Source organism: Tursiops truncatus, chromosome 15, assembly GCF_011762595.2.
Source record: "Tursiops truncatus isolate mTurTru1 chromosome 15, mTurTru1.mat.Y, whole genome shotgun sequence".
NCBI classification, from domain to species: domain Eukaryota; kingdom Metazoa; phylum Chordata; class Mammalia; order Artiodactyla; family Delphinidae; genus Tursiops; species Tursiops truncatus.
In genome coordinates, this window is record NC_047048.1 from 43,565,087 (window position 1) to 43,582,737 (window position 17,651).

Here is a 17,651-nt window from a genome sequence, read left to right on the forward strand (position 1 = left end):
TGTCAGGAAGGAGGAAGTAAGGCCAGGCAAGTGAGTTGTTGGCATGGAGCTCGACGTGGAGCAGTAGGTCAGGGTGTCCTGTGCTGACATTGTCACAACACCCACTAGACAGGTGTTATAACTCTGCTTTAGGGAGGAAAGTAAAATCGGACACAGAAATAGCGAGTAGGGCTTCCCTGGTGGCGCAGTGGTTGAGAGTCCGCCTGCCGATGCAGGAGACACGGGTTCGTGCCCTGGTCCAGGAAGATCCCACATGCCGCGGAGCGGCTGGGCCCGTGAGCCATGGTCGCTGAGCCTGCGCGTCCCGAGCCTGTGCTCCGCAACGGGAGAGGCCACAACAGTGAGAGGCCCACGTACCGCAAAAGGGCTGAGCGAGTTCCCTGTCAGTGCTGGTTTGAGCAGGTGTGCCGGCCCCTCCCCCCGCCTCGCCCCCCCCCCACCCCGGCTCTCAGGGACGGAGCCCAGGAACGTGCCCCTGCACCAGACAGGCCTCTCACCTGCCCCATCCACACCCTGCCTTTTAAATAAACAGCTTATCTCAGACCAATTTAGCTCTGCAGAAAATGGACAAAGGGGTGCAGAGCTGGCGGCTTCCCTGAGCCCAGTCACCCACCAACCCCCATCAACATCTCACATGGGGCTCGTCTGTCCCCCAGGTAAAGGCCAGTGTTGCTGCACCATTGTACTCTAACTGCTCTGTCCAGATCGCCTTAGCGGTTGTCTGATGCCCTCTTTCTCCCCCCTGGGTCCCAGCCAGGATCCACGCAGCACCTGGCGGTCAGGCCTCCTCGGGATCCTCTGGGCTGTGACACGTCTTAGGCGTCCCCTGTTTCTGATGACTTTGACATCTGTGAGGAGACCTGGTGGGGTACGGTGTGGGATGTCCCTCTATCGGGACTTGTCTGATGCTTTCCTCCTGCTTAGACCGGGGTTATGGGTTTGTGGAGGAGGAGCATGGAGGTGAAGGTCAGTGCTGCGTCCCATCAACATGACCTGTCACTGCGGATGCTGGCTGTGGTCGTGTCTGTCGGGTCTCTTCACGTCAAGGTCACTCTTCCTCCCGCCGTCCATTCCGTCCTCTGTCCTAGGAAGTCACTGCGCAGCCCACCCTCAAAGGGTGCTTTACTTCCCTGAGGCCGGAGGACCTACATAGATTATTTGAAACTTGTCTATATGGGAGATTTGTCTATTCTCCCCGGTGAACTGATTCATCCAATCATTTATTTATATCAGTATGGACCCTTGGATGTTTATTTTACACTTTGGCTTATAATCCAATACTACATTATTTATTTTGTCACTTTGGCTATAGGGAGCATTTCCTGCGTCCCCCTGACGTGCCCGCATCCTTTTGATCTTGGAGTATTTTTCCTTTTTTGTACTATAAGATGCCGTCCCGGGCTCATCTTGTGTATTACCTGCCTGAGTCCTAAAATCAGCCGCTTCCCCATGGAGTTCTGACCCCTTTTATTGGAAAGCGGTTTTAGAAACCACTATCTGGGCACTGGGTGTGCTTGTTGCTACTGGGGTGTCATTGATTCTGGGTTTGCTCAGTAACAGAGCTAGGAAATAGGAAATACACATGTGTGTACTCGCATGTTATTGGTTCTATATGTAGAAATACATGTGTCTACATCTTTATAGAGAGAAATATTTCCATCTGTATAATTATTTTTGTATTATCCATCTGTGCCCGTATGAAGCTAGATATGAGTTCATACTGATTAGTCACAGGGGGAAACCAAGGCAGGCTTCTCTCCAGCAGAGCCCCATGGCCAGCATAGGGGCGAGGCCTGAGCTGTGGGAAGTGAAGCACTGGGCGGGGCCTCTCAGGAACCGCGGGTCCTGGGGCTCCTCTAACCTCAGCTGGAGGATGGAAACAAGGTCACTCAGGCTTCTGCACAGGACGGCACAGGGGCCGTTGCTTGTACTGATGTTTTTTGTTGTGTTTCCTACAAAATGACCTTGATGACAGGGGCCCTCAGACACCATCACGGGTAACTCCCCGCCCCCGCAGTGACCCAGGCCAAGGCCAGGTGAAGGGGCCTGGTGCTAGCACCCAGGGGAGCCTGTGGTCCCATCCGGTTCTACCCAAGCACAGGGGGTACGTTTGTTTCATAACTGATCTGTCTGCCATTCAGACCTAACTCACAAGATTTATTTTTTTTTCATGGCTTAAAATAGAAGGGTTGCTTTAAAAGGGGGAGGGGAGGTCATAAAAATGCTCCTGGAACGAAAGCACGTAAGGAAAGCAGCGTGCATGTGGGTCTCAGTGAGCCCTGGCCTGAGAAGCTTTCCCTCCTCCCCATGGAAACTGCTAAACCGCCACGTGGCCCCCTCCTCCAGTGCAGCCCTGGGTACCCGCCAGCACACAGCAAGCGGTAGACAGTCATAAATAAGGGAAATAAGCTTTGCAATGATGCAGAGAAATGTAATCCAGCCCGACAGATATTGGTGCAGGAGGAAAAATGAGCCATAAAATACCCAGAGTGCTATAAATTTCCAGAGAGATGGTTGTGGGGGAGAGAGGGTGTCTGTCACACGCCTCAGAGGCAGGGGTCTGGCGCCGAGGCCATCCCGGCTGTGCCGGGACCCAGCTCCTCGACCGGAGCGGGACCACGTGTCTGTGGAAGACGTGGATGTGGACTCCTCCAACCTTAGCGATTCCTGCCCCTAAAATAAGCGACCGTAAGGAAAACAAAGCAAGGGGAATTCCGTGGCCGTCCAGTAGTTAGGATTCAGCGCTTTCGCTGCCAGGGCCCAGGTTCGATTTCTAGTCGGGGAGTTAAGATCCTACAAGCCATGCGGCTAAAAAAAACAAAAAAGGAAAACAAAGGAGAGATATATTGCAGAGAAAGTCATGTTTTTCCTGAAACTCAAACAACAGTGTGTATTTTACAGGCAAAGGAAATGAGGACTTTGACAAAAGCTTGTGGTAAACTCAGTCCAGGACCAGACCCTGGGAGCATCGTCTCCCGGGGTTCGGGGGAGGTGTCCCCCAGCAGGGATGGAGCGCAGGACCTTGCCACACGTCACGGAGGCCTGGGGCCCAGCATCAGCCCCTGATAGGTTCCATCTGCGAGGGATGCCAGTGGACCCCAGACCAGGACGCCCACTCCACACCCTGGGTCCAAAGGCCCCCCTTCCTCTGCAGATTTCATGGGCATTGCCTTCTCACAGGGTCACCCCAACCTCCTTCATCTCCACCTGACGCTGAGCTACCAAAATACATTCACAGTTAAAGGCACAGAGGCAGGCGTGTGTGGAGCAGTTTCCCGAGCGCGGGGAAACCCCCGCCCCCCAGCACTGATGCCTGAACCGCCCTGCAGGGTTTCCACCTCCTTTGGGTTCATCCCGCCCACCACACCGCTCCCCGTGGGACTCTGCCCGGTGGGTCTGTGCTGCCCACCGTGGTGGCCCCCAACATTTGGCTATTTATGTTTATATTAATTAAAATTAAATGATATTAAAACTCACAGTCACACTCACCACATCCCAAGTGCTAAGTAGCCATAGGCGGCTCGTGGCCACCACGCGGGGCGGCACAGATTAGCTGCCTCCATCGTGGAAGCGCTCCCCTGCCCGGCAGCCCCCGGCCGCCCTCCTGGCTGCTCTCTCTCCTCCTTCCTGGACCCCCGAGGACTGTGGACCCCTCGCCTCCATCATGCAGGCACCACGTGCTGCCCAAACTGGCCTCCAGGTCCTTGGGGGTGCCTGGCACAGCCACCCCAGCAAGGAGCCGTGGTTGTAAACGCTTCCTTCTCGGCTACGCCTGATGCGTCTCCTCCTAATCAGCTCGTAGACTCTGCGTAAGACCCGCGATTACCAGCCGAGGGCTTCCTGGACGTGGGGGTGTTTCTGACCAAAGCATGTCGCCCTCGAGAGCTGGAAGGAAAGGCCGCTGGCTCATCAGTTCACTGAGTGGTCCTGCGCGGAGCCCGCGAACCTGCCGTTGCAATGCTCCGTGGTGAGCCTGGGATGAAGACTCGGGAGTCCCGGGGGCCTCCCCTCCCTCAGGGGGCAGGGACAGCCCCGTGGACATATAATAGATGAGGTAGGGGTGAAAATGGTGTGAAGGACGGTCATAAAAGGCCCAGCAAATGCAGAGGCAGAGAGCAGCGTGGAGAGGAAGCCGGCTCTCGCTCACTGAATCTCACCTGCATCCGTCTGTAGGGAATCAGCATCTTCCTTTCCTTTTCTCTTACTTTCCTTCTCTGGTTCTGATATCAAGATTTTACTAGTTTCACGAAATGGGTTTCTCTATTCTTTATAGATGGTTCCTATTTGTTCATTTAACTCTTGGTAGAATCATTTCTAAAATCATCTCAGGGTGTAAAAGTAAATTGTTTTGACTGTGTTTTCTTCCGGTTACTGACCCTCCCCAAGGACACCACCAATCTGGCTCCTTTGCCAACAGTGTGGATGACTTTGGCCTGTTTTGTACTCTACGCAATAGACTCCTGTGTCTGCCTTCTTCTGTTCAACGTCATGTTCCTGAGATTTATTTCATTACCATATTGGGTACCATTGTCACTTATCCTTTTACTGTGGTTGGATGTTGGGATGACTTCCAGGCCGGGGCTCTGATGGTCGGTATGGCTACGGACATGCTTGGAGGTGTCCTTGGCGCACAAATGCATCGTTTCTGTTGAGTATTTGCCGGGAGTGGAACACTTGTATCGTGTGTGTGTCTATATGTCCAGCTGTAAGCAGTGCTGCGTTTCCCAAGTAGTGACAGGAATTCACACTCTCAGCAGGACCAGATGAGAGTGTGGATTTCCACTGGGTCCCTCTTCCCTTGGAGCCATTCTTGGGTGGCAGATAGCACTGTTCTTTTACAATGTACCGGGTGGGGTATGCCTGAGCCGTTCCTGGGAAGGAGGGGTGTGGTCTCTCCCCACCCCCAGGCTGCCACCATGGGGTCTGCCACTTTGGGGCGAGGCATGGCGAGTGGAGACAGATGGGGGTAGAAAAGTCTCACCCACTCACATCATCATGGGGGCCTCACACCTGCAAAGGGTGTGCAGCTCTCTTCCTCATCCAGGCATTTGGCGGGTTCTCTGCAGACCCCACACACACACTCGCACACTCTGCATCCTCGACTAGAGTTTGGAATTTTCCTCGGGGGTCTGCTTGCCCCTCCATTGGGCTCTGTCGGACACGGTCTAAGATAGCCCGGGCAGCCTGCGTCTGCCCCAGGAAGTACCCACTCCTCCCCTGACCGACGGGAGAGCTGGCCCGTCCCCCCAGAGAGCGCTGACCCCGGCTCCCCCCCGACGCTGCTGCCCAGCCCACCCCTACCTTCTGGGTCGTCCAGGCGGGAAGGGTCTCCTGCCCTCCATGCAGGGGACACACATCAAGACAGACGCCCAGTGTCCCATCGGAGCTGCTCTCAGTGGGACTGAAGGGGGAGGCGGCGCCTATGCCCCTCATGGAGAGAACCCGGACTCGCATTCTGGTCCCTCAGATCCCCTCCCTGCCTCCACACACCCGGCCCCTTGTCCCCTCAGGGGGCGGGGGGATGGAGGGCTTCAGAACCTCTAATTCGGTTCCGTTCTCGTTTTGGAAATTGGCAAACGCGGCTGTGCAGCCCCGTCGCCATCCTGGGCCGTTGCCTGTCGCGATGTCAAACCTCTAGCTGTTGCAAGTGAGCAAAGGAAGGAAGGAAGGAAAGGGCTGAGGGAGGAGTAAGGACCTGGGCCCCCTGAGCCGAGGGCCAGACAAACCTCTCAGGTGAGCCGGGCCTCAGGTGGGAGGGAGGCGGCGTGCACTGGGAAGGGGGTGAGGATGGCTGCAGGTCGGGGCCAGACTGGACGCACCAGAAGCACCAGAAGAAAGGGGGCCTGGCACCTGTCAGACCAGGAGACGAGCCTGCTATGAAACCAGCCCCTAAACGCTCCCAATCACCACAGAGGGAGGAAGTGTCAGAGGATAAGGGCAGCCGAGGATGTGAATTTGACTTCGTTCCCCTGCAAACGGGTCATTTCTCACCCTAGAAACCTGCACAAAACGAGCTTGCAATGTGTCTGAGGACCTTCCCGACTTCTGATGGCCGGTTCCTCCGCGTGGGTGCTTGACCTAGAGCCGTCCCAGCCTCAGAGGCTGACGGGGGCAGCACCTGGGACGGACCTCACGCTGTATCTGGATCACGGCTCTGATGGTCAATTCTGGCCTAAGCACATTGGTCCCAGCTGTGCGTTCTCTGTTTCTATGATTTTTATTTCCTCCATTTAAATAACACTTCATTCAAGGGAGGGAGTCAGTGTTTCCATGAGTTTTAGCACCGATATTCTACTTCTGCTCTTGAATTTAAAGTTGGGTTTTCTACATAGTTTTAAAACCAGGTGAGTGAGGGTAGTTATTCACCTAAAGAACCAGAGTACATGTTTGAATGTGGAATATCCCAGTGGGCTATGCATGAGCTCAGCACGTCCTGGGTAGGTTGGGGGACGTTTCCCCAGGTCAGGGCGGTGGCTACACCCAGTGCCCAGCGAGCGGTGTCTCGGGGGCCCAGGCACTCCCTGACTCTGACCTCCAGCTCTCTTCGACCTGAGTTAAGACTCTCTCCCTCGCCTGTGACGTATACTCCAAGCAGCGTCCATGAGGGTGGACAGCACACTCTCTGGGTCCCTCTGAGCCCCTGGCGCACAGAAGATGCTGCTCAGAACCAGGCCAGTCACCTGCACTTTCTGTTTTCTGAGCAAAAGACCTCAAAAAAGAAAGGAATGAACTTCACTTGGTGATCTCTGGCCAAAAGGGCAGGGAAGGAAAACCAGCTGCAGGGACGTTCCCAGCCTGGGGGGAGTGGGACGGCCATTTGCAGACAGGGCCCGAGGGGCTGTCCGGTGACACACGCCGTGCCCCTCCCTCTGCCCAATGTGGCAGCCCTGGGGTCGGCCTCTGGGGTCACAGAGGCCACACGGACAGAAAGCTGCCCGTGGGGACTCCCTCAGGATGAGCTTCAGCGGGATCCCCATCTGTCACTGCCCCGAGGCTGCACCCCCTGGGATTCTGCTCTTCCTGGAAGGAGGGGCCACCCACTGTGTCGCCTGTGTGTGCGTCCTTCTTCACAAGAGTTTCCTTTCAGCTGTGCAAACGTCAGCCAAGCCCCAGCCACAGCCCCACTTCTGTGCAGGGGCCCCAGGAGCTGGTCCCCAGAGACCGTGAGGCCAGGCCGCCGTCTGGGAGGGCACCCTAGGTGGACCCGAGGGCTGCGGGGCCGCAAGGAAGGAGCGGGTGGGTCCCAGTAGGGGGACGCTGTGAGCTCCTGCCTCAGCCCACAACGCAGCCAGGACGTCAAGAGACTGCAGCCCAGGCCCCTCCAGGCCCAGGCAGAGTCACCCACCGAGGGGCTCCCAAACCCCTAACCCCGGAACCTGGGAGACGTTAGAGGCTTGTTCTTGATTTAAGCTGCCCGGCTGGGGATGATGTAGGTCAGCAGAGGACAGTGAGCCCACCCGTCAGGAGAGAGGACGGAGCGCCCGGATTCGGTCCCACACCCGCGGGTCAGGCCGTCCCAGGGCGGCCCTCGAGGAGCCCAGCCGATGCAGGCATTATAAGCAGCTCACCGGGGCTTCCAGCCGTGCATGGACCCAGATGAGACGGGCAGCCCTTGGAGTTGGGAGCTCCCCGCGGGGTGCGAATGCCCGGCCCGGCCTCCCGGTGTGTCTGTCTGTCTGTCTGTGGCTCCTGCAGCAGAGCCCCGGCTGGGCTGGGGCTGGGGGGCCCACCCTGACAGAGGCCGGGGGCCAGCAGGGAGGGGCCTGGAGAGTTTGGGGTGAACTCAGCTGAGACGTAGTTACTGTTGTCCTGGGAGCTTCGTGCTCATGTTCTCTTCAATCCGCTTCATCAAAGATCGTCCACAGGGAACCCCCAGGCTCACTTCCAAGCCCAAAAGTTGGGGACGAGGACATAAAACTGGCCCTGAAGAAACAGAAGTTAGAGGAAAAAATAAAAGGACACGAGCAGACCGGAGGCCCTTCTCCACCTGACGTCTCATCAGGTCGGGGGCAGAGCTGCGGAGGACGGAAAGTCATCTCCTAGTGACCTCTGAGTCTGGGACCTCGGTGTCTGAGTAAACAGGATGCCATCTCCCATCCTGCCCGCAAAAGTAGAAATACACTCAACACGCATGGAAATGGGATCCGGTGAGAGTCGGTTTCTGGAGATGGGTCCTGAGGGGGTCAGGACATCCCACACGGGGAGTGGGCTCTGCCTTTGCCCTGACGAGGAGGACCCCGCCCTGCCGGGGGTCAGCCCTCCTCAGTGCCCCATGACGCTCCGGGGGCACCTGCCCTGCTGGCCTCCACCCTCATCTGCCATCACTCAGGGGGCATCAGACGTGATGTCACAGCTGGATCACATGATGGTCCCCACAGCCCGGGGCCTCCCTTGTCGAGGGGACAAGGAGGAGGGGGCTGGCAGTGGTGGAGGTGGAGTCCAGCACAAGACGCCAAATCAGGGCTTCCCTGGTGGCGCAGTGGTTGAGAGCCCGCCTGCCGATGCAGGGGACACGTGTTCGTGCCCCGGTCCGGGAAGATCCCACATGCCGTGGAGCGGCTGAGCCCGTGAGCCATGGCCGCTGGGCCTGTGTGTCCGGAGCCTGTGCTCCGCAATGGGAGAGGCCGCAGCAGTGAGAGGCCCGAGTACTGAAAAAAAAAAAAAAAAAAAAACACGCCATATCAGACACAACACCCGAAACCTCCATGTTCCCAGCTGCCTCATGACCCCGAGGCAACATGAATCTTACTAAACTAACACCTCACTGTGCAATCGGGTGACCAGAAATAGAGGCGCTGGTCTCACCTCGAGTTATTTCACTGGTGGATGAATTTTCCGGCCCCGCCATGGCAGGGAGGGGGCATCGGGCACGCAGATTCCCGCGCCGCCGGCTGAGGGGCGGAATCTCAGTACCCGCAGTCCACTGAAGGCTCTTACGCCCCGGGCTCCTCTCCGGGTAACGAGCACTACCGTTTCCTTCCCCACACCGCCGTACACTGTAAGGACCAGAGGAGGTAAGTGTGAACACACTTTAGAAAACTGTTCACGTATCTTTACCGGGCAGAAGGGGGCCGCTGAGCTGTGACGTCCCCGCCCTCGCGTCCTGGTGCCTGAGACCCGGGACTCCCGTGGCTGGTGCTCGGCTGACAACTGCCGGCCTGGGTATCCCCGGGGCTTCGCTTTCTTTCCCTTAAGCTTTGACTGCCTTGCAGGGCAGGGGGGAGCAGTGGTGAGCGACAGCCCCCCGCCTTCCCTGCACAACTCCCCCTCCGTGAGTCCCCTCTCGGTTCCCCTTGCTCATCCTGGCCCCCTTTTTCCTCTCCCTCCTCCCGCTGCAGACGAACAAAGCCGTGGCCAAGGGGGACTTTCACCAGGCCAGCACCAGCTCCCGGCGGGCCCTCTTCCTGGCCGTGCTCTCCATCACCATCGGGACCGGCATCTACGTGGGCGTGGCCGTGGCCCTCATCGCCTACCTCTCCAAGAGCAACCACCTATGAGCCTCCCCGGGCGCATGCGCATGAAGAGCCTGGGCCAGTTGTGTGCGGGTGCAGAGGAGCGGGCCTGGCAAGGGTGGACACACAGGCAGACACACCTGCGTGATGCTGTACAGTGTAAGTCATCGCCAACGACGCCATAAAGCCCTGGGACCTTCTGCCCATGGATTCCTTTTGTTTTCACCCTTTCATATCGTTTTCACAGCACTGTGCAGAGCATGGGACTGATGGGCACTGCTAAATGGAAGCTCCATAGATCCCGATCCTCGCGGCTGCCTCTGGATGGATTCTGGTGGATTAACGCTGGTGCCAGTGCCTGGAATGCCATAACATTAGCAATAGACGAACAGGAACACGTGTTTATTTTTATGGAATATGGTGCAACAGGCAGGGGGCAGGGGACATGTGCTCTTCTGTCTGTGGCCCCACCTGACTCCTCTGGCACTGCCCCCCAGGCCACGTGCCTTTCCTGCAGGAAGGCCACGGGCTGGGCGGCAAGAGAGACAGAGCAGCTGCTGGCAGGACCCCCAGCTGTCACGGCTCTCCAGAGGGGTCCAGCCCTGAGAATGCAGAGCCAGAGTCGTTCCCAGGCCCAGAGTGTCACTCCCTCCACGCTGTCCCCAGCCTAGGAACGTCAGGCCTCCTCTGGAACGTGTCCATACTCCGCAGCCACCACGCGGCAATATGCAATCCCGGGGCCTCGCTGACCTGGGGCCCAGGGCAGGCCGGCCCCTCCCCAGACTCCTCCCAGAAGGACCCAGGTTTTCTCCAGGAACTCCAGGCCAAGGAGCCAAGACGCCCCCTCAGTGTAAGGACGAGCGCAGGGGGATGCTTCTACCCGCCTGCGCTGACATTCACCTTGGTGATGACAGTGACACTAGTGATCTTACAGAGGACACGAACCTTCTCTGTCAACTAAATGAATAGCTATTTTCTTGTCATTTTTTTTAAGTGCAACTATTGCTTCATGCTGCTTTAGTTATCAGATGAATGCTGAGAAATACGTAATCACAGACATTTTAATACCATTTCATTGCTGTTTCACGAGTGTTCATTGTTGAACAAAAGTTACCTTTTACCTTTTTGCTTAAGGCTTTTCTTTCTGATTAATATCAACCCTTGGGTTTCACTAATACCTTTTCCTTGTTGTTGAAGTAGCTGCGGAGCCGCCAGGGCTCAGCTGCTGGAGCAGTGGCAGGGGGTCCTGAGATGAGAATCACAGCATTCCCAGCTGCTGACGTTCCCACTCGAACACATTAGTAAATATTATTATACCGATACCCTCAGTGGACACAGAGGCCGTCTCTCCAGGGCAGTGGTTCCACCCCCAGCACCTATAACATCCCTGCTGCCTGGGTCCCAGCCCCAGAAGTCTTATGTGGTTGAGCAGAGGTGCAGCCTGGTGATTACAAAGTGCAGCAGAAATTAAGAACCACTGTCCTGGAATAAGGACTCAGGTTTGATCCCCTCACTTGCCTCTCTTCTCCTCGACCTTAAACACTTAATATTCTGAAAATCATTAGCACTGCTTTCCTGGGTCAAATCCGAGGTCCATCAGGCACTTGCATCTACGGATGCACCAAAAACACGCTCTAAGGACACAGGGAAGATGCCCAGACATCCCGGGATGAGTCAGAGGAACCTGGTGATAGAGGGCTGATTTGGAACCAAACCAATCTGGGATTTTTAGCTGTCTGATCCTGGGCAGGTGGGTGCACTTCTCTGGACCTCATCTCTAGGGGAGGGTGATGGTTAGGCCGCCTCCTTGGACAGCCGGTAGGGGAAGGGGGGGAGGCCAGGCCTGGCCGCGGGCATGCAGAGATGGGCGGTCACGGTCACTCAGGCCCTGAGGGTACGTCCACTGGCTGGTTTGTGCCCTCCTGTCTATTCAGCCCAATCTCTTGGGTTTATTCATCGTGAGCCATTGTGTGAAATGGTCTTTGTATGTGTCCTAAATTGTCCATTTTTAGTTCAAGAGGTGCCCAAAGTTGCGTATCTTTGAATTTGATTATGTCCTCTCCCCATCTCCTCCGCTACCATCAAGGGCTCTACGCCAGCCCCTCTGGGCTCCTGGACCCGCTTCCCGTCTCCCCCTGGCCTCCGTTTAAAATGTTTAGCCCTCCCCATATCCTCTCGGTTCCTCCAGGCCTCCCCAGGACCCGCACCACAACCACACATGGTGCCTTGTGGCCATGAGTGTGCAGGGGGCGGGGTCCAGCCTGTCCGAGGACAACTGACCGGCTGCGTGTGGCCCCGCAGCTCACTTGACAGGTGTACACAGCGCGGCCCAGCACCGCCACCAGCTCGGCCTCATCGGGGAGGTGCCTCTGTGGGCGGCCGCTGCCCACACGGCATCTTCGAAGTGTTTGGGGGCCACCGTGCGCCCCCCTAGGGCTACGTTGTCCCACTGTCACTGCAGCTGCCCCAGACGAAGCACCACCTAGGCAGGCCCTGCCCCAGGCCCTGGGCCCAGTTTCCCCACAAAGTCCCGAGAGCCCTGGCAGGTGGGAGTCAGAGCTGAGGGTGAGAGCAGGTAACTCGCCCGGCACCAACTAAGTGTCTGGAGAGTGATGACAGGCCCCGCCCAGCACCCACCCCCCAGGCCACAGGGTGCCTGGCGGAACCGCAGACACAGTGTCCGCTCCGCACCAGCTCGTTGCATTCTCGTCAAAACACTTTCTACAGCGGGGACCCAGTGCCTGTAATTTCACCAAAGTCACGCTCCCCGGAAACAGCAAAGTCAGCTGCCACCCAGATGGTCAGACCCTAACCCGTCACCCCCTCTTACGGCACGCGGCCTCAGCCGTGGTTTACCAAAACAGTGAGGAATCACATCTGCGCCCAGACGTTAGTGGGTCAGGACTCTTAGGGACCCGAGAGGACTTTGGTTTATGTTCGCAGCCAGTCTTTGCCAGTGGGTGGTGGGGCGAGTGGGGAGGGGGCCTGAGGCAACCTCCATGGAAGTGTCGTCTTGGCAAAGGTGGGTGTCTGGTTCCTCTGCACAGCAGAGGTCCGCCCACATCCTTGCAGACGCCACAGGCTGCCGGGCTCCTGCCGCCCCGAGGGCCCTCTCTGCCCCTGCTTCCATGGGCATCCTGCTCCACCGGGTGTCGCCCCCCACCAGGTGTCCCCGCTTGCCCATCTATTCCAGCTCTCCCCAGGGAACTACCCCGGGTCCCGAGGAGAACCCTGTCGGGGAGGCCACATCCCTCGGTCACTGTGCCATCAGCGGCTGCCAGAGATGCCACAGACAGTGGGGCCGCACAGCTGCCTGGGAACGGGGTCCCACTGACACCAAAAGCCAGGGCAGGGTGTCCCTCACCCCTGCCACTCACCCTGTGCCTCTCCGGATGCTGGAGGCCACCTCTCATTCAGGGCAGCATCCGGGTTTAAAATCATCCATGAGCTGCCTTCCCGTAGGCCAACAGCTGCTACCACTTCCGGACACGAATGCCCAGTGGTCATGGCACTGAGCTGCCTTTCCAGGGCCCCTGAGGCTTTTTAGGGCCTCCCAGGGGCCCCTGTGGATTGGCTTCAGCTCCAGCCCTGAGGACAATTTTGTGTCGTCCCCTCAAAGTCCACCTGCCTTTGTTGCCACGGGTGTTGACATCTGTTGACCCAATTTGCCGATAAAGAGTTAAGTGTAGATTCAGATCCTGAGCTGACCTGACCTCTCGGAAACACACCTGTCCCGTCTCTAACCAGCTAGAGGCCAGGCTCACGTCTGTGCTCTGCTGTCAATGACCTTGGGAGCGTCGGGTGGAGCCGGAAGTAGTGTGAGGCTGTGGCTGTGATGTCGCCCCCTTGACCTCTTGAAAGCCCCTCGCTGGTCTTCAGGATGAGCTGAGCTGCCCGGAGGGGGACAGGGGGTGGGACCTCACCCGCTGGGAATCTCACCTGAAGATTCTGTTCCTGGTAGCAAACCAAGGGTGGACGCCAAACCCGCAGACAGCCGGGGCCTGCGGACGGCTGGCTCCCCGCCAGACAAGCATGAATTTGTCATCTCCCTGACCCACGGGAAGGGGTCAGAGCTCCACGTGGGTGAGGATGGACAGGGCGTTTAAGGTGCTGCGGGAATGACAGGTGGGGCCCACTGCAGCCTTGGAACAGGCTCCAGGGTCAATGACAAGGGCACGTACAGCTGTCCCACACAGCAGGGCATGGTGACCCCTGGGAGCGGGGCTCCCTGTGTGTCTTCATAGCAGAAAGGGTGTCTTGAGTGAGTCACAGGGCGGGGAAGTCACAGGGGTCTAAAGATTTTCCCACTTCTGCTGGATGGAAAAGACACACAGCAGGATCAGGAAGCGTGGTTGGGGTGACGGGGGCAGAATGTGGGGTCCTCCAGGGAGAAGCCCCAGGTGGACACACCCCAAGGGTGAGGGGGCCCGGGCTCTCCGGGGGGAAGCCGTGCATGGCCTGAAACGGCTCAGGCTTCCCGCCTCCACCAAGCCCATCAGCAGCATCGGGATGGCTCTGGCCTTTGGCTGAGGTTCCTGTTTGCCGCTGCCCCAGGTCCTGCCGTGCAGGGACACCGAGATGACTGTTCCTTTAGCTGAGCATTGCCCAGTGTCCTTGTCACCCAGAGGCGCACTCCCCTCCAGCAACCAGTGGGCTGGGGCCACACTTACCTGCCAGACAGACGGGTTCACACATCTGAATGCAGCCTCCACTGGGCACTCGACGGACCAGCAGAGATTGATTGAATTCACAGTACTCTGTAGGGGCCAGTTAAGTGCCAGGGAGGGTATCCATTGCCCCTATGGCCTCCAGGGGACTGGGCTTGTGTTTTCATTGGAATCAGGTCATTTGAGGCCAGTTTGAAGATGATAGGTAGGTAGGTTGGTAGATAGATAGACGGATAGATAGATAGATAGATAGATAGATAGATAGATAGATAGATAGGGATGGACGATAGATAAAATACCTGCGCATCTTGGGTGGGAGGCAGGGGGTGTCTCACAAAATCCCAGCACGACACTCAGCTGTCCATTCCCGAGGGCCTTCGGTTGTAACCCCTCAGGTCACCAAAGTCCAACTTGTGACTCAGCTGAAGAATATACAGTGGCTTGGGTGGCTGTCTGTCTGTCTACACCAGAGAATCCCTATGTGGACTCAAACCATGTGTAGGTGGGACAAGTTGGGGAAGCGTGGGCATCTTCTCAGTCACCTACTGTAATGTCTTCGTTCCCTGGATGTGGTCCCAGCCAGGTTTGTAAGACACGTGTATTCTGTCGGCCTCGGGGATGGAGCTCTTGCCACGGGACTGAATTGGGTGAAGGGCTGCGAAATTTTTGTGTCTGGTGGACGTTCGTCCTGGGAAAGGTCATGGACAGGAAAAGGCTGAAAGGCAGAGAGCAGGAAGAGTCCCTGGACTTCGTGAATGACCACTTTCAGGGCCCCACCTAGAAATGCCGAGATCTGGTGACTCAAGAGCTCACCAGGGGGCCTGGGCGTGGGCAGCCCTGTCCCCCCTCTGGGCAGGGGCCTCCTCTGATGGTGGAGGTGGTGGGGGCAGCAGTGTCTGCAGGGACTGAAGTCCTGCTTCGGCCCCAGGAGTCCCGAACCCTCTCCCTGCCCTTGCTGATGCCATGGCATTGTGCCCTGTCTGGCTGGAGTCCCTGGCTGCCTCCTGACCCATGAAGGCACCCAGCAGAGTCAGGCCCATCCTCAAAGGTCCAGGGGGTGCAGCTGTCACCAAGGTGGCTTTCAGGCTCCCGCAAGCCCAGGACTCCCCCCTCCTCCTCTGCCGGGCACACGGGGTCTTTACTCCCCACACCCGCTGCCTTCACTCAGCAGCGTTCATGGACCCACTGCCATCAGCCCTGCCCTGGAGGGAACGGCAACTGTCTGAACCTCAAGACAGCGGCAAGCAGAAAACACACGTCTTAGAAGATGCCTATCGTGGTCCATTTAGATCTGGTTCAAAGGAGGAGAATCTAAACTGTAGTGATGCTTCCTTAGGTGATGAAAGATGATGGGGAGAAAGTAGAGAGGGGGTGCAGTCAACAGAGGGGAGCTCGGGCTGGGGGGCCATGGTTCTCAAACTGTTATACACATCACTGTGTGTATGGTATGTTTCATGGTTAAGAAAACTCAGAGGGCTTCCCTGGTGGTGCAGTGGTTGAGAGTCTGCCTGCCGATGCAAGGGACACGGGTTCGTGCCCTGGTCCGGGAAGATCCCACATGCCGCGGAGCGGCTGGGCCTGTGAGCCACGGCCGCTGAGCCTGTGTGTCCAGAGCCTGTGCTCTGCAACGGGAGAGGCCACAACAGTGAGAGGCCCGCGTACCGCAAAAAAAAAAAAAAAAGAATACTCAGAGACTGACTCTGCTGGGCTTGAGGCACAAGGAGGTTCAGAAGACACAGCCCCTGCTCCCAAGGGTCACCATCTCCAGTCCCAGCAGGACAGGCTGGGTCCTGCCGCCCCCTTGCAGGCATGTGATGGACCCTCGTCATTAAAGTGGGGGCAAGGTGGGTAGCAGGGTTGCCATGGAGACGGGGTCCCGGGACTGTGATTGCCTCGTGATCACCAGTTCAGCCCTGCATCCTGGTTGTTGACATAACTGTACCTTCCTCTGAATTTTATGATTTTTTCGAGGACGGACATCTTATTTTACGAGTTTGTTTATTCCCTCAGCATCAGTCATTGGGGAAGCAGTAAGTGTTGTACATAGATTGTTGAATCTGATTAAATCTGATCCTCTTGAAAAAGGCCCTGTGACGCGGGAGGGTGGGAATTAGTTCTCTGATTCACAAACAGGGAAACTGAGGTTCAGAGGCCGAACGGAACTCCTCTCAGCAGACAGGGCGCTTCTTCTTCCTACAAAGGAAAATGCAACACAGGACAGGTTCCGAACCAAGAGTGTGGATTTTCTCTGCATCTGAGAATCTACCTGCCTGAAAAGAAACGTTCAAAGTATTCTGTGATGGAGGGCCTGGCCGTGCTCCCCCCTTGAGGTCGGACCTACCAGCATCCTCCAAGAGCCCAGAACTGCAGACACCCGCTCTGCTTGGAAAAGAGTGCACTTAAAATTAGAGCGAGAGGGGCGCCTTCAAGATGGCAGAGGAGTAAGACGTGGAGATCACCTTCCTCCCCACAAATACAACAAAACTACACCTACACGTGAAACAACCCCTACAGAACACCTACTGAATGCAGGCAGAAGACCTCAGACTTCCCAAAAGACGCACTCAGGCGACCTACACGCAGAGGCAGGGACAGATCCAAAGCTGAACCTGAGGAGCTGTGTGAACAAAGAGAAAGGGAAATCTCTCCCAGCAGCCTCAGGAGCAGCGGAGTAAATCTCCACGATCAACCTGATGTACCCTGCATCTGTGGAATACCTGAATAGACAACAAATCATCCCAAAATTGAGGCGGTGGACTTTGGGAGCAACTGTAGACTTGGGGTTTGCTTTCTGCATCTAATTTGTTTCTGGTTTTATGTTTATCTTAGTTTGGTATTTAGAGCTTATTAGCATTGGTAGATTTGTTTATTGATTTGGTTGCTCTCTTCCTTTTTTAATTTTTTTATATATACATTGTTTTCTTTTTTCTCTTTTTGTGAGTGTGTATGTGTATGCTTCTTTGTGTGATTTTGTCTGTATAGCTTTGCTTTTGCCATTTGTCCTACGGTTCTGACTGCCCATTTTTTCTTTTGTTCTGTTTTGGTTTTTTAGTATAGTTTTTTGCACTTGTTATCATTGGTGGATTTGTTTTTTGGTTTTGTTGCTCTCTTCCTTCTTTCTCTCTTTCTTTTTTTTTTAATTACTTTTTTATTTTTAATAATTTTTTTCTATTTTAATAACTTTATTTTATTTATTTTCTTTCTTTCTTAATTTCTCTCTCTCTCTCTCTCTCTCTCTCTCTTTCTCTCTTTCTTTCTTTCTTTCTTTCTTTTTCTCCCTTTTCTTCTGAGGTTGACAGGGTCTTGGTGCTCTCACCAGGCCTGAGCACTCTGAGGTGGGAGAGCCAAGTTCAGGACATTGGTCCACAAGAGACCTCCCGACCCCATGTAATATCAAACAGCAAAAGCTCTCCATCTCAACACTAAGACGCAGCTCCACTCAACGACCGGCAAGCTACAGTGCTGGACACCCTATGCCAAATAACTAGCAAGACAGGAACACAACCCCACCCACTAGCAGAGAGACTGCCTA

At 56.2% G+C, this 17,651-nt stretch overlaps 1 protein-coding gene across 1 annotated transcript in view; it reads left to right on the top strand.

Moving 5' to 3' along the window:
• SYNDIG1 (synapse differentiation inducing 1) overlaps positions 1-10,536 on the top strand; it is a 58,897-nt gene extending 48,361 nt beyond the window's left edge. The window contains exon 3 of the mRNA XM_019927611.3: positions 9,339-10,536. Coding sequence (XP_019783170.1) covers positions 9,339-9,497 — 159 coding nt within the window. The 3' untranslated portion in view covers positions 9,498-10,536. The remainder of the gene's footprint in view (positions 1-9,338) is intronic.
• Positions 10,537-17,651: the final 7,115 nt, after the last annotated feature.